Source organism: Sphaerodactylus townsendi, linkage group LG11 (assembly GCF_021028975.2).
Source record: "Sphaerodactylus townsendi isolate TG3544 linkage group LG11, MPM_Stown_v2.3, whole genome shotgun sequence".
Taxonomy (NCBI): Eukaryota; Metazoa; Chordata; class Lepidosauria; order Squamata; family Sphaerodactylidae; genus Sphaerodactylus; species Sphaerodactylus townsendi.
The window spans coordinates 42218874-42234466 of NC_059435.1; the positions used below are offsets into that span (position 1 = coordinate 42218874).

The 15593-nt window shown below is 40.2% G+C and overlaps 1 protein-coding gene across 5 annotated transcripts in view; it reads left to right on the forward strand.

Annotated features, from left to right (window-relative positions):
* The window catches only part of FAM126A (family with sequence similarity 126 member A), a 60741-nt gene extending 45542 nt beyond the window's left edge, over positions 1 to 15199 (forward strand). For 4 of the 5 annotated variants that reach the window (XM_048511130.1, XM_048511131.1, XM_048511128.1 and 1 more), the window contains 2 exons: positions 1377 to 1536; positions 11118 to 15199. In XM_048511130.1, coding sequence (XP_048367087.1) covers positions 1377 to 1536; positions 11118 to 11662 — 705 coding nt within the window. In that variant the 3' untranslated portion in view covers positions 11663 to 15199. Of the gene's footprint in view, positions 1 to 1376; positions 1537 to 9983; positions 10280 to 11117 lie in introns of all 5 variants that reach the window. The other variant, XM_048511132.1, reaches the window with a different exon arrangement.
* The last annotated feature ends 394 nt before the right edge of the window (positions 15200 to 15593 follow it).

Consider the following 15593-nt stretch of genomic DNA (forward strand, 5'->3'; position numbering starts at 1 on the left):
CTCCAGGCATTTAGGGCAGGAGGAATGATGTTACTCTTACAAATTTTCCCACAGTTTCTATGAGTTAGGTTTGGTTTTCCAAGGTGCTGTTGTAAATGCAGTGTAAATCAGCAAAAGTTTGATAAAAGACCAGAAAGTCTGCACTATGGAAAATAATACTAATTTGTTGCTTCCAAGTCTATGAATAACTGTAGTCCCAAGTCTCAAAAGCTATTCTGTCATGGAGAGTTTGGGGAGCATGCAGGAATAATAGTGGAAACTGAGACTTGTGTGCACTCAATAGCTAAAAGAGGGAAAATACCATCAAGGTGTTACCTCTTAAGAAAATCCCTATTGGATCAGACCACAAGTCCATCTAGTCAAGTGTCCTGTTTCCTTTAGTGGCCAACCAGGTACTCAAAGAAGGCCTACAGTCACAGCAGGAAAGACAGAGCCTCTCCCTGTCTCTTCTCTTTCTTTAGCAACTGATATTCAGGGGTAAGGTACTGACTATAAACATGGAGGGCTGTTTAAGTCTGTTAATAACAACCAGTGTAGATGGCTTTAAAAAGAGATTAGACAAATTCAAGAAAGAAAGGAATCATAACTAAGTGATCATCACAATATCTTGAGGCAGTGAATTCCTTAAGCCAATTAAACACTCCATGAAATATGTTTGTACCAAGTTAGTACCCATAAACTTAATAAATTCTATTATTGTTTATTTAGAGAGAACATAGTTCTCTCCACCTTCTCTGCATTAAGCACAATCCTGTGAAATTCTATATCCCTCATCCCCCCACCCCATCTTTTAATGTTTTGTTATTGGGAAGGCGCTCTAAATTCTAGAAGATGTTGGTTGCCATTTTGGGTACCTTTTTATAGTTCTACAATATACTTTTTTTGATGTGGGGTAACCAGAATCATACACTGTTCAAAGTGCAGTTAGCCTACTTCTCTGTACTGAGTTGTCATTTTCATTGGACTACCCACCATGAACCCACGATGCATCCTGGTCACTTTTTCCGTCTTGTGTAACAGTTTACGCATTTGTAACTTTATTTGCTATATCATTAATCACATCCAATGAGGAGCAATCCTTTATACAAATCTCTTTTGGTTTTCCTATCCTAAAAAATTTGGTGTCATCTTCCAATTTGCTGCTTGCCCCTGATCTAGATATATTTATGAACAAATTCAGTTGCACTGTTTCTTTTACCAATTCCCAAGGAACACTGCTGCTTACCTTTATAAAAACTTCTAATTTTTTTAATGTTACACAGTAATGCATATATTAACATATTAAATAACATTTTGTAAATAATATTTTGACATGAAATCTAGCGTTATGTTTAAAATTCTGTCCACATCTTCCTCTCCACCCCCCCCCCTCCCAGGTTGCTAATGCAATAAAAGCATCATTGCCTCAAGGTGCTATGAAATCTAGTAAAGAAGGAACAAAATGCATTCAGGTTGAAATCACGCCTACTGCATCTAGAATATCAAGAAATGCAGTGACTAGTATGTCTATTCGAGGACATAGATGGAAAAGGCATGGTAAGTAATGCACTGCTTTAAATTAACATTTAATTCTAAAGTCTATGATTTTCAGATCCTTTGAGTTATTAATATGGGATCTATTTAATATATGGTACAAACAGAATGTCAATATTTAACTCTGAGCTGCTAAAATACTCAGTTTTCTTTAATGCTAACAATCCATACTCTTGCATGTTAAGTAACCACCTAAAGTTTATTGTTCACTGTTCCCAGGTGTAATATATAACAAGTTTACTGTCTTTTTCGTTGGTTAGAGCTAGAATCTTCAGTTCAAGTTTTTTTCTACTGTTTTGTTAATAGCAAAATATTAGCTTGGATTTCAGAATATCAATATAATTTGGTTCCCAAAGGTGATTCCATTAGGATAGTCATGTTATAGCCCAATCCAGAGGTGGAGGGGGGAGAATTGGGCTTTGGAGCTGGTGCGGAGCCATTCCGGTATGTATGCCCACTCTACTAGCATAAGTGGCAGTTACATCTCCAGAGAGGGCAAACATGGAGGTTAGCAGGCACCACAGAGCTTAGTGTCACCTGACCTGGGAAAGCCTGAGCCCTCCAGAACACTGCCAGCCTGATGTTAAACACCAGCATAACTGGTGGCAGGCTACAGTCATTCCCAGCAGGGGCGTAATGCCCATTGGGCAAGGTGCCCAGGGCACCACCTTGTGGGGGCATCACCTTGTGGGGGCATCAAAATGCACCACCTTGTGGGGGCATCAAAATGCAGGGTTCGTTTTTGGGTATTTTTAGTGGTTTTCCATTTTTGGCCTGCAGGAGGTGCAGTTTTTAGGCTAGTGGCACCAAAATTTCAGCGTATCATCAGGAGACTGTCCTTATGCTACTCCCCAGGTTTGGTTCAGGGAGTCCAAAGTTATAGACTCCCAAAGGGAGTGCCCCCATCCCCCATTGTTTCCAATGGGAGCTAGTAGATGGGGGCTATAGTTTTGAGGGTCCATAACTTTTGCCCCCCTGATCCAAACTGCACCAAACCTGGGGGGTATCATTAGGGCAGTCTCCTGATGAGACCATGAAAGTTTTGAGACTGTACCTTCAGAAATGATCCCCCAGCCTGCAACCCCCATTGACAGCAATGCAGAAAACTCAATGCAGAACAAAGATTCTTGGGCAAATTTCTGGGATGTTCCTGCAGGGGGTGCATTTTTGGGAGTCCATAACTTTAGACTCCTTGAACCAAACCTCACCAAACTTGGGGGTAGCATGACAGTCTCCTGATGATATGCTGAAATTTTGGTGCTGATATGTGTAAAAATGCACCCCCTGCAGGCACCAATGTCCTGGTACAAAAAACAATTTGGTTGTGGTGGAGTGGCCGCCCATGGGGGGGTGGGGCATCCAACTCAGGTTTTGCCCAGGGCTACAGTTTGTCTCATTACACCCCTGATTCCTGGCAGTGGAACTGACTTCAGTTGCCTTCCCCTGGACTTTGGAGCTGGGGACAGCCCCAGTGTAGCCCTCAAACTGGATGACATAAGTCATTTAGACCTATGGAGGAGTTTCAGGCAGCCAGGGAGGTTCAGGTGTTTGCTGCCTTCCTGTGCTGCCTGTATGCTCTCTGGAGGCAACATTGTCCCAGGCCACGCCACTGTCCCCAGCCACCAGAGCCCTCAGGATTGGGCCGTTTGAGTGTGGTAGTCTGTTATAGCAAAATAAAAGTCCAGTAGCTCCTTAAAGTCTAACAATGTTTATTAATTTTCTTCTGATAGCATTTGAGGAAATGAGCTATGACTCCCAGAAGCTTGTTGTGGAATAAATGTTAATCTTTAAGGAGCCACTGGGCTTCGGTGAAGTATGTTTGTTTTTCCCAAAAATGGGCAGCCATGTTAGTTTGTTGGAATAAAACACAAAAATCTTTGGACATCTTCTGCTAAGTATTATTCATCAGCCTTGCAAGGGACTCATAAATATAAAGAGCACATAGTTATGTCAGGTATTGTCATAAGTTAACTACTTGCCAGTTACGTACATTTTACTTAAAAACTTCCTTTTGGCATAAGTTATCATGAGCAAGTGACTCTCTGACTGATATATAATAACTGCTATTTTGTGTTTCTATGGTGATTTCTGTATTTAGTGCAGTTCACATATGCTTGCTTGTTGCGCTGTAGTCTTATAAAGTAGGCTAATGTTATTTCCACTTTGTAGATATGGATTAAAGGAGTTGTAGCTAAGGAAAGCTTTCGGACAAAATTTAAACTGTTTACACAAAATTTTATAAGGATAGTATTTGTTGCGTAGAACCTTCTTGGAAGTAAAGAATATTATAAAACTGTAATGACTTTTGCTTTCATTGTAGACTTTAATGACATTTTCTTGTAGATATTCTGCAAAAGGTCAGTTGGGAAAAAAGAGCTTTCTTGACAAACTTAGTGCTCAAATGTTCTTAATCAAGAGCTCCCATTCAGTGATTGAGCTATCAATTTTGTTTGTTCAAGTAGATCCTGAGCATATATTCTCTTCCTTCTATTATGTGATCTAAGGTTTACTTTGTCCTGAAGAAAATTTCAAGTAATCTAATTTATGATAGCTTATGGTCTAAATGGCTGTACATCCTGTTTTAAGTGCAACACAGGTTGTTTCCCCAATGACATTCGTTATATTAGCAATCAGACACATAACTTAATTAAGTTATATTGGAAATATTGCAATGAAGTTCCAGAAAAGCCTTGATTTTTCTTTTAACATGTCACTGATTTATTCTCTCAAAGGAACTGTTATTTCTGACTGGATAAATGTTGCAAAAATATACTAGTAGTCCTATTAGTTAATGATTTCTGCCTCCTATCTGGTAACTCTAAGTTATTTAGCTTGCAGTTCTGTAGATTAAAGGCTAATTCCTGCAATCAAGTGGCTGCAAATAAAGGGGTCTGCTGCAATGAATCTTGACTGTATAAAGGCATTACCAATTCTGGAACACATTCTATCTGAATGGTATTAAAAATTAAACATTTTTAGACTATTATCTGGCCATTTGCTGCTTCTGTCTTACTTTTCTGCATGGCCAAAACAAAGTGGGGTGCAACCAGGCTACATGAGCCCGGTGCAGCCCTAGAGCTACTGTGGGTCACCAATGTGCCTTCGCACGGAGGCGCGTCTTTTTTCTGTACTTACGTCCCACCAATGCGCAGCTACGCAGGCAGGCACACATGAATCCCCAGAGCCTTGCTGATGCCTCTTGTCCCCAGAAGTGCCTGCATGGCTCCTCAGATGGGAGCTGGGAGTTAGAAAAGAAAAGAGGAAAGCGCAGCTGCATAATGCACCTCCTGCCCACTGTTCGTTTGGCTGTGGCTGCGAGGTGCATTTAAACAAAAGAATTGCTTAAATCGCGATTCTTGAAAGACCCACGTGGGGGGGAGAACGCGGAGGAGACTCACATTAGGAGCGGGATCTGTGCGAAGTTTCCCCCCAACCTGGGTTTTATCTTGCCCTTAACCTGTGTTTATTGGCCAGGGCCTTTGAGAGAGATGATCTAGGAAGTTTTGTAATATTACCTAGATTCAGTGATTTGCAGAATCCAAAGGCACAGGTTACTGTTACTTCCTCCATGTCAATATGAATTTCTTCATTTTTATGTAGTGGTAAAGATGTTAATAATCTAGAAAAAACAAATACTTTGCATTTATTTGAGAAATCATTCTTTAATGTTGCAGGATTCATACTTGATGATAAAGGTGCTGAAGTACACGAGTCATTGGTTAGGACAAGTGGTTGCTGCAGCAGATAACAGTAAGGCAAGAGGCTTGGTAGTATTAGTAAAAAGCGTCTGTCTCCAATAAAGATGTAAAGTTACTTTTGTTATGAAGAGGGATGATTTGCCAAGTATGAAAGTATTGCTGCAGACTCCTAAGTAGCTACGGTAATAAGCTGTGACTGTACAATTCAAGAAGATTATATGATATTGTGATCTAGTGGTGAGAAAGCCAGCGATACCTTAGGTCATGAGGAAAAGTTTAATAGTACTGTTACATAGAAGGATTGGGATTTGAAACATCAGCTGCTCATTATGATGGAAAACATGAACTACCCAAATGTCTTGTTTTAAAACAAACCTGGACCTGTAAGGGCTGGGAATGCCCTTCGCTGTTGTATGATCAGAACATCTGCTACACTTTTCTTTTGGTTACTGAATTCTGTAGGACTTTATTAATGATGCTGTGTATACCACCTAAATGGCTTCAGGTTTTCCTAAAGCAACCAATTTGTGGGACTGAATGACTCCCAACAGTTGTAGCTGACTTCCTTACACAGTAGAGTGGGCAGGTTTTTTCACATAAATCTGCATTGCCTGAACCCATAGTGTTGGTATGGAAACATTGCCCTTATATTCAGAATATCAGTGCTGGGAAGCCTGTGCCAAAACCCTGCCATTAAAGGGGAAAGATTCCCAGTCTAGGCAGAAAGATGGAAAGTAGATCCAGATGTTTCTACTCTGAAAAATGTACTTTCATACCTCAAGGTGATTTTGAGGCAGTGATCTTAGCTGGTAAATCATAAATGTAACAAGGGCTGTTTCCTCATGGGTGGAATACAGCGCTCCAGGGATGGCAAAAACGCCGTCCCTGGGGAAGCGTTAGCACAGGAGGCTACTGGCTGTTCCGGAGCGGCGTGAAGCCGCCACTTTAAACCTTGCTCCTCGAGCGAGGTTTTTGACCAGCAGCGTCTTTCCGCTGGTGCAGCGCTTTTCCTGTTGCCTCCACTGACCTGCCTGTCCAGCGTCACTCTGGAGGGCTGCAGTGACCCGCCCACGCTACCCTCCGACCCCTGGAGGTCAGAGGGCAGCTTGGGCGGGTCCCTGCAGCCCTCCAGAGCGACACTGGACGGGAAGGTGAATGGAGGGGGCCGACCCAAAGGTGGCTCTCCAGCTAGGAAGCAAGTCGGGGCCGCTTGCACGATAGCGTGCAAATGGCCTCTGAGCCTCCACCGACACAGTTCATGCTGGTGGAGCTGCATTTCCGCTGCCGTGCAGTAACAGCCAAAGTCACCATTTCAGGATTTGAGAGGACATTTCAGAGTTCTTTTTATTACTGCAAAATGAAAGTGGGTTGGATTCACACTAAACCTGGACATTTCCAGAGGTACCCCATTCCAGCTGCAGACCTCTTACGTCATTCCTCAACTCACCTCTCCCCTAGAAAACCATTTCCTGGACATCAGCAAGCTGCAGTGGGGGGAGGAGGCAGGAAAGTTCCATTCTGCCATTGAACATATAGTTTGGATTAATCCCGGGCCGTTTCTGCACGAATGCGGAAGCGGCCGGGTCGGCATGCTCGACGCCGACCCGATGACGCTAGGACCGTCCACACGGATGGTCCTAGAAAGAGCTGGGCAGCCGGCGGCGTGGAGCGCCGGCGCCCGGCCGACCCGGCGTGTCCCCAGGCCTCCAGCGCGTCGCTGAGGCCTGGGGACACGCTCTGGTTCTGGCGCCGCCTGCTCCAGCGGCGCAGGGCAGGAAGGTCCCCAGGCCTCGGCAACACGCCGGAGGCCCGGGGACAAGGTAAGTACAGGGAGCAAGGGGGGGGGGAAGCGCCGGGAAGCCGCTGCCGTTTGCACGGCAGCGGCTTCCAGCCGGCGTTTCCCCAACAAGTGCGCTTCCGAGCGCACTGGGGAAACGTTGGCGTCGGGACGGACGGGCGGCGCAAGGGTGGCGCGGCTGCGAAGCAGCTGCGCCCCCTGTGCGAATGGGGGCCTGGGGACGGCGTTTTTGCCGTCCCCAGGCCCCCATTAAACGCCCGTGCGGAAATGGCCCCAGTGTCTTTCAAATACTCTGTTCCTGCCCCTAGAGATCATTTAGGTAATATAAAGTACAATTCTAATGAATTTAATTTCCATTGTAATGGCTTTAAATAGATACACACAGTAATTAAGGTAGATCAAACCAGAAGTTAAAATGCAGGGCAACATGAAAGAGATGTGCATATTGAAATGGGCGCTATTAGCTCAAGCTGTTGTGGTTATGACAAAGAGTGTTATGTGTGTGACATGGAGCCCAAGGGGTTTCATTCATCACTAGACAGCAATTTAATATCGTTATTTGAAACATCGTTTAGATAACTTTGTGCAATAATTTTGCTGTGGATTTAGCAATTCCTTTTGGAGGGAATTGTTTAGAACATTCAGGTAGTCTGGTAGTAATCTATATAATGCATCCTGTTGTATATCTGTAGCAAAGCACACTCTTGATAGTCCAAATTGGAAACTTATATGCAGTGTAGCTTGCTGGCCAAACTACACGTTACTCCTGTTACACATTGCCAATGAGGACAGGCAGCCACACTGCAGCTCCAAGGCTCTCAAGGCAACTCTAGAATGCTCTGCTTGGGTCCTAGTGTTACCTAGTTCTATTACGTCGGCACTAGGACCCGAGTGGAGCATTCTGAAACAAAGACAGTGGAGCATTCTGAAACAAAGGCCCCTTCCACACACACAAAATAATGCGTTTTCAAACCACTTTCACAACTGTTTGCAAGTGGATTTTGCTATTCCGCACAGGTTCAAAGAGCACTGAAAGCAGTTTGAAAGTGCATTATTCTGCATGTGCAGAATGAACCAAAGACACCTGAAGCTTCAATTCTAGGTTCTTTTGTTGGAAAGGGTATAGTCAAAGGCATTTACTGTTATTGAATTGTCTGAAACATTGGCTTATATCCTTCTACTCTGCTCAGCAAAAATTGAAGCCTTATTAGCAAAACAGGCCTCATGGTTTTGGAATTTATGAGTTGACCCTGGTCTCAGTCTAGCAACCCTGACACTTGGGTGAACTGAGTAAATTATTGCACATACTCCATGACAGAAATAGGTGCTTTTGGGACCACATGCAGTTCCAGCATAGGGATATTTCCTCTGATGAACTTGACTCTTTCACTGAAAGAACCTGTCAATCTTTTATTTCCAGCACTTGCTCTTCTCTTCAGCCCTGGAAGTGATTTCTTCCTGCTCAGCCTAGCTGGATCTAGCCCTAACTCATATCTTTCCAGCTAGTACTGCTCAGGGTCATTGCCCCAGCTTTCTCTACCTCTTCTAGCAAGCTTTTCTCCACCATACTAGTAGCCAATAGTCACCACATAGTGCGAGGTCTCTTTTGTGTCATACTTCAATTCCTAGGATTCTCGCTTCTATTGTCCAGTATTAATTTTGTCCTTCACCTTCCTTGATGAACCTGCCTTTGGAAAATAATCCTATTCTATGACTGGCCTTCTCAGAGGTTCTGTTTAACATAGGCCAGTGGTGGCAAACTTATGGCACTCCAGATGGGTGGGCCAACAGGTACAAGCCTCCCAACAAACGGAAGGACAAACATATTATTTTTGTGCCCTGGACCTTATTCCAGGCAAGTGTTGTAAATAATACACAAGTTCTTTATTTACAGTAATTACAGGTAATTATGCAATTTTTCAACACTAATTTGTGAAAAGCCTCCAGTCAGATTTTACAGGGACAGTAATCATTTTGTCATAGAGGATAAATCCTAGTGACCACAATTATATGGTAGGTTAAACCCCTCAGTGGGAAAGGAATCTGTCTGCAATTTAAAAAGTGGCAATCTCACACACACACACCCAAATTCAGGGGAAGTCCTCTTATGGTACCATTTTTTAAAGTAGCCTCCATTTTTTTTCATTTTCCCAACCTTTCTGTCTTATTTTTTTTTATTTTGGCTGCTTGACTATCTTTTTCTGTATTCATTCTTATTTTCCTTTCCCTCTTTACCATTTTCTTTCAGATACAAAAATAAAATAGAGGTGAAGAGGCAATTATTGTGCTGGATGCCTCTTCAGAAGGGAAGAAAGGTTTAAAGTAAACCGTGAATGCTTATTCCTCAAGGAGGATTCAGAGACACAGGGCTCTAATTCTTCTAGAGAAATATCATATCCTGGGTAGAATCTCCAGTGAACAAAGGGTTGTGTCTCATTTACTGGACTTTAGAAAGCTGCAAATCCTATGATTTAAGGGATGCAATTTTTATGTTCAAACCTCTAGCATAGTGAAAGGTCTTCATATCCAGGATAAATGTTAATCTTTGTAAGATTAATACAGAAATATTATAAAAATGTGGAATGGGCGAGCCAGCTTTCAGTACCTTTTCTGTTATATACACAAAGGATTCCTTGTGCTGTTTTGGATGGTCATTATAGGAGAACTTGAAAATGAAAATAGATAATTGTTCAGCTCCAGTACTACAGAAAGTGATAGGAAATATGTAAGTCTGGCTCAAATCACCAGAGTTCTCATTTTCTCCTCAAATCGGTGGGGAGACTTCAATTCATAAAAGTAATTTATCTCTTTACTAATATTGCTAAACACTATTAATGACAGGTAAGAAAAAACATAGACTTCATAACATTCAGTCTTCTAGTTTTGTCATTTTTGTTTATCTCCATGTTTTTGTTTCAGCCATCTTTTTTGTTCTTATCCATCTTCAATTCTAGAACAACCAGATAATGCTAGTGACACTACTGAATCGGGCAACTTTGTCATACCCGAGATTAGTGTCACAAATGTGGCTGCAGAGAGAACCGGGAATGGGGAAAAAAGCCGAGCACCAGCAGAGAGCGATGCTCAGCATATACAGGGTGTACAGGAAGCGCCTACAGATCCTAGAATTGACTGCAAAGGCATGCCAGAAATCAGGAGGCAAAAATCTGTAAGAAAAATTATGGAGGATGGAATAAGTTCGCCTGGCAGAGTGCAGTTTTAACAGAGCACTTTGTAGCTACACTAAAAGGTATTGATTGAAAGGGTCACTGCTGCATGTTTGGAGATTGCTGTATAATTATTTATTTGCATGTTACCTTTAGCGAAACGTGCCGCATGATTTACACATAGAACTTAGAAAAGATCTTTGTGGTGATCACACTGATAGCACATCTGTAGCAATTAAGTATCTTTTTAACCTGAGGAAATCACACTGAGAGACTTGGGCCAGACAGTGCTAAGTTCCAACTCAATCAGGGTTGGCTTAGAGTACTTAATTATGCAAACTATACAAATTTTCTCTTCAGTTCATTTTAATATCTTCCATCATGTTGCTGGAAATGTTGGCAGTCTTTGAGCTGTTATGCTTCAGTGTGTTGGAGTTCTAGCCTTGTTGTACCACTGAACTCTGAACTGCAGAATGTGACCTTTTAGTCCTGGAAAAAATATCATGATTGGTCGTGTTTCAAATGAAGGCGCTTGCAGGTGGTGTCCCCGGCATCTACCCTCATGATTGATTTTCTGTACAGGTGCTGTTAGATGCCTTTGCCATCCCTGGGTTCATGTTTTCTAACTTTCTGTAATATATCTAACCTCTTTCTAACCTTTTGCATGAGTAACAAGAGCATTCCCCCCCCCCCCCAAATCACTGCAAAATGAGATTATAAGTGTGCTTCTTGGCTTAGAAAACTTAATTAGCAATTTTAATCACTGCAGTTTCTCTCAATTTGATACAGTAGGTAAGTTCACTGTCTGTTGGTTAGTTTGCTTTCTGCTGGGAATGCCAACTTCTAGCATTATAGACTTCAGTTGATTTAAAAAAACAGTTCTGAAAAATCATATAGTAACTGTCTCAATTCTCCATGCAGGTAATGAACTAGGAATTCCAGAAGAAGAACTGATAGAAGTATCTGAAGTTGATGAAGGTTTTTATTCTAGGGCTACTTCTGCCACAAGTCATTCTGTTTTATCTAACAGCAATCACAAGCCACTGACAAGCAAGAGTCAGCGAAGGTCTGGAGGAAGCAAAGTCGGGGCAAAAGAAAAAGAAGCTGTTGGGGAATCCTACAAAGAACACTTGTCTCGTAAACAAAGCCAGAGAGCAATGAGTGAGAATCTAGAGCTTCTGTCTTTGAAAAGACTGACTCTGACTAGCAGCCAGTCCCTACCTAAACCAGGCAGCCATAGTTTGGCCAGAACTAGCACAACTCTTTTTAGTAAATCCTTCGAACAGGTCAGTGGTGGTGTGGTCCCAAATAACCACAGTGGAACAGAAGCAAATAGATTTTCTGTATGTAGCTTGCAAGAGGAGAACTTGATTTTTGGAGGTGAAAAGACAGAACTTCCTATTCCAAGCAAGCAGCCAAATCAGCAGCGACCACCTAGCATCAGCATAACACTGTCAATAGACTAACAGGACTTCATTAATTTATCTGTATATAAAAAGGGATTCATTTGATTTTACTGCCATTTATTATCCCTTTTCTAAATATTTCTCTTAAGCTGTCTTGAAAGGTTTAGTTAGTTTGAAAGCTGTGTCTAAACTGCAGGTTTTAAGAATTGCAATAGGTTTAAACAGAGTAGGGGAAGGACTTGTTTGCCTTCATATTTTAAGGGGTTTTTGTCAATACTAATTGCTAGCAGACAACTGCTAGTTCAAAAACTTTGTACTCTTCAGATGCCCAGGTTGTGTTACAGGTTTTGTAGGATACACTAGCCCTGATTTTATAGAAATTCTATAAATAATTTTCAGTAATGATGTTAATCTAAATACAGGAGTCTGTCGAACTCCTGACTCAAGGAATGAAATTCATGATAATGTTACAGTTTGGCTTGCACTGGAGAGTTGATACATGTCAGAGTTATTCTGGGGATAGACCAATGCCATCTTTAATATGGATATTCTTGCTTGTACATACTTTAGCCATGTGTTTTGAGGAACTTATCATTGGCATAATCTAGAATTAATGTGTCAGATCCAAATACATAGCAAACATTGCTTTCTCTTTTTTGCTTTCACTGAGCTAGAAGTGGTTCTTTATGCTTATGTTTTAAGCAGCTTGAGATCCAATAAGATTGGGTATGAGAGGAAAACAATTTTTTTAAAAAAAGGTCCTTACATGCACAGACAAACTAAATGTGTTATTGAGTTCCAGTATTTTGCTGCAAAAATTCAGGTATCAATTTTGACTTGTATGGTTGGCTACAATGAGCGTTTCTTAAAATATTGAGGAAGAAATGAGAGGCTCTTTTTAAAAACAGCTCTACATTGACCAGAAGAAACATAACAGGTGAACACTGTGTAGGTCCAATTTGTGATCTGTGCACAACTGATGCACAAATTACACAATTTGGTTACGTGTGCATTAGAGTCTGAACACAGGCCCCTATGTAAAGATGAAATTAAATACACACATGAGGTAGAGTGGCATATCCTTGACCCTACATTGAATGTATATTTCAAAAATTTAGGGCTACTGAATACATAATAACAATGTTTACAATATTAGTAAATTTACTGTTAGTATCAAATTCATTCTTTGAGCCCACCAGTGCAGCAAACAAATCAATGCAAGAAACAATGTTTTTATTAGAATTATATGTTGCATTTCCACAGCATTAATGCTCAAAGTGGCTCACAACAGTAACAAGACAAATAAATGCACCTGTAATTGTTACAGTACAATTTGAAGTAAAATGTTAAATTTTTAGACCAACACTTTAAAACCAGAGATAAAATTCCAATTAAAAAGCCTTCTCAAATAAAAGAAATAAAAAACTGAAATAATATAGCAGTGTGTCTACTTTTTCCCTCTTGGTAATGATGTTGGTTTTCCAACTAAACCACCTTATAACAGAAGCCTACATTCTCTTGAAGCTAGGTTAAAAAAACTACATAGAGGTATACTTGATTATGTTTTGATGGCTTGAAGTTTAAAGCAAGCAACTGAGAACTTTGAAAATATAAGGGCGATATAGCAGGTAAAAATTCCATACTGTGTATATTAGAAATTCTACTGTGGATTTGAAGAGATCTCCTTGTGTGCAGTTTTGAAGGCTACATGCATTAACTAAAACTAGTAGCTATTCCCTAATAGGTTTAATGTGAAATAGAAACTTTTTTGAAAAGATTTACATTTAAAATGCTTGGAGCCTAAATTTTAATAACTGTTTAATCTTATTTATTATCTCATTTATTAACTACTTCTAACAATCTTAAATGTAGTCTAACAAATGAAAACACTTTGAGTTTTCTATATATTTAGATACTTTATGCATTCTGTAGACATACAGGAATGTACAGTCATGGTAAATGAAAGTGATTCAAACTTCTTCCTATAGTTAACTACCAAAAATGCTATGAGAAATGAAGTGTCTTTTAAAAAATAGTTTACAGTGCTGTAGTTCTTGAGCTATAGGTAGTGTTTTTGTTTCAATGAAAACAGTTAAGTGCTCTATTAATGTTTTAGCAATCGATCTAATTTTATTTCATATGTAGCAACAAATGCTAGAACTAACTGTGTCTGCATAAGTTTAAAGCGCCTTGTGACTTGGAAGTAATTTTTCAATAGGACATACAACATTTTTCTTATTTAGGCATACATTCTGATTGTAAAATGGAGATCTGTAGATATTAAAAAAGAGGAGAAAATCACATCTGCATCAGCCCTCTAAATACAGACTGCATGGCACATGGTCCCAACTCAGTTTGGTTAAAAACAACATTTTATCAGCGGACACATTTTGGTAATCAGTAAGGGTGGTCTAAGCTTGCTAAGTATCAGGTGTTAAATCCGACCTATGTAGGACACTGATTATGTATAGTATGGTTCTCATAAATTTGATTCCATTGGAATCTAAACTTCATGTACTGCATGAGTGTTTAAACTGCCCAGTGTATAAACTTGGATTAATTTAGGCATTTGGGGGTGTTTGAATGTTTAGCATTGTGCCAGCTTCCTCAAAAAACCTGCTATGGTCCTGATCCTGGGGATTGGATTTGGGACTCTAAACATCTGAAGCAAATTCATTGTATCTGCAGCCTTGGTAAGAGTTTCTATTCAAGTACTGGACGGCACACTCTCAGATTAATACAGAATTCCAAATAAGTCATAGTTCTGGAATGTAATAGTGAACTTTGATTTGGTAGGTAAATTATGATTAGCATTAAGTGTAAAACATTATTGACTTAGACAATTAACAACTTGGTTTGAAAATGGCTAGATAATACAGTTAGCTATCTGGTGAATGCCACTTTTAAAATGGTTTTGAAGAGAATGCTGCTGTGGTTGGGTGTAGTCTTCTGTTAAGTTATAAAATAGCAACATTTTGTTCTGTATTTTCAACTGTAGGCGTTCGTTCAGTGACTCATTACGTTTATGTGATCCAATTGAATTAAGTGGAGCCATTCAGTGTAAGTGGTGAGTGATTTGTGACATTAGGGAAAATAAGACAAATACAGTGTGAATGTTCTTTATTAGACTTTGCTGAATGATACTTAGAATTTTATAAAAGAAAATTATTGAATGTTTGGAGATGACAACTTTGGAAAAATTCTAAAATACTGCAATCTTGCATTGGATAACTAGTTTAATTCAGTTTCGATTGAAACAATTTCTGAATGTATCTCTGTGTAATGGGCACACTTTGCTTTTCCATGTTTTGGTTTTAAAATGGTCTAGACATATTTGTACTACTTGGTACTGCAGCCTTTTGTATAGTTCCATTTCTGAATACTGAAGTAGGCTAGACATGTATTTTTAATAATTCCAGAGGAGACCCAACAACAGTTGATATTTTTTTGTTAACAATTTGAAAGTTCAGAGAGGGTTACCACTTTCTCTTTTGTACTGTAGTTTGTGAATACTGATTTTCTGTTTTTTGGTAACAAAATGCTTGTTTTGTAAACTTCAATAAATGAATTGTTTACCTAGAGTCCACATTCCTACAATCAGGAGTTGACATCATTTGTAGCTGATATTTTTCTGGAACAAACTAAAGCCTTGGATTCTGAGATAATATATATGCTGCAAACTAAAGTCTGTACCGTATTGCCTGATTATTGTAATTTTTGCAGATGGCAGACTGTAGCTGAGGGAGTAGTTTGCCTGAAATCAAGTAGCAAGTGTGTGGCTACAGGTGAGAACTGAAACAGGAACTACTAGAATCGCTGATCATTCTTAGCCATTATGGTACTCCAGCTTTATTCAGCATTCTGAATAAATGTGTTGAAGATGCAGATTCGCTGTTAGCCATACTATTACTTCTCACTTCTTTTACTTGGGTGTACAGATCTGCTGAGTGAGATGATTCACTGTGCAAATGGGGAAAGTAGGAGAACTTTG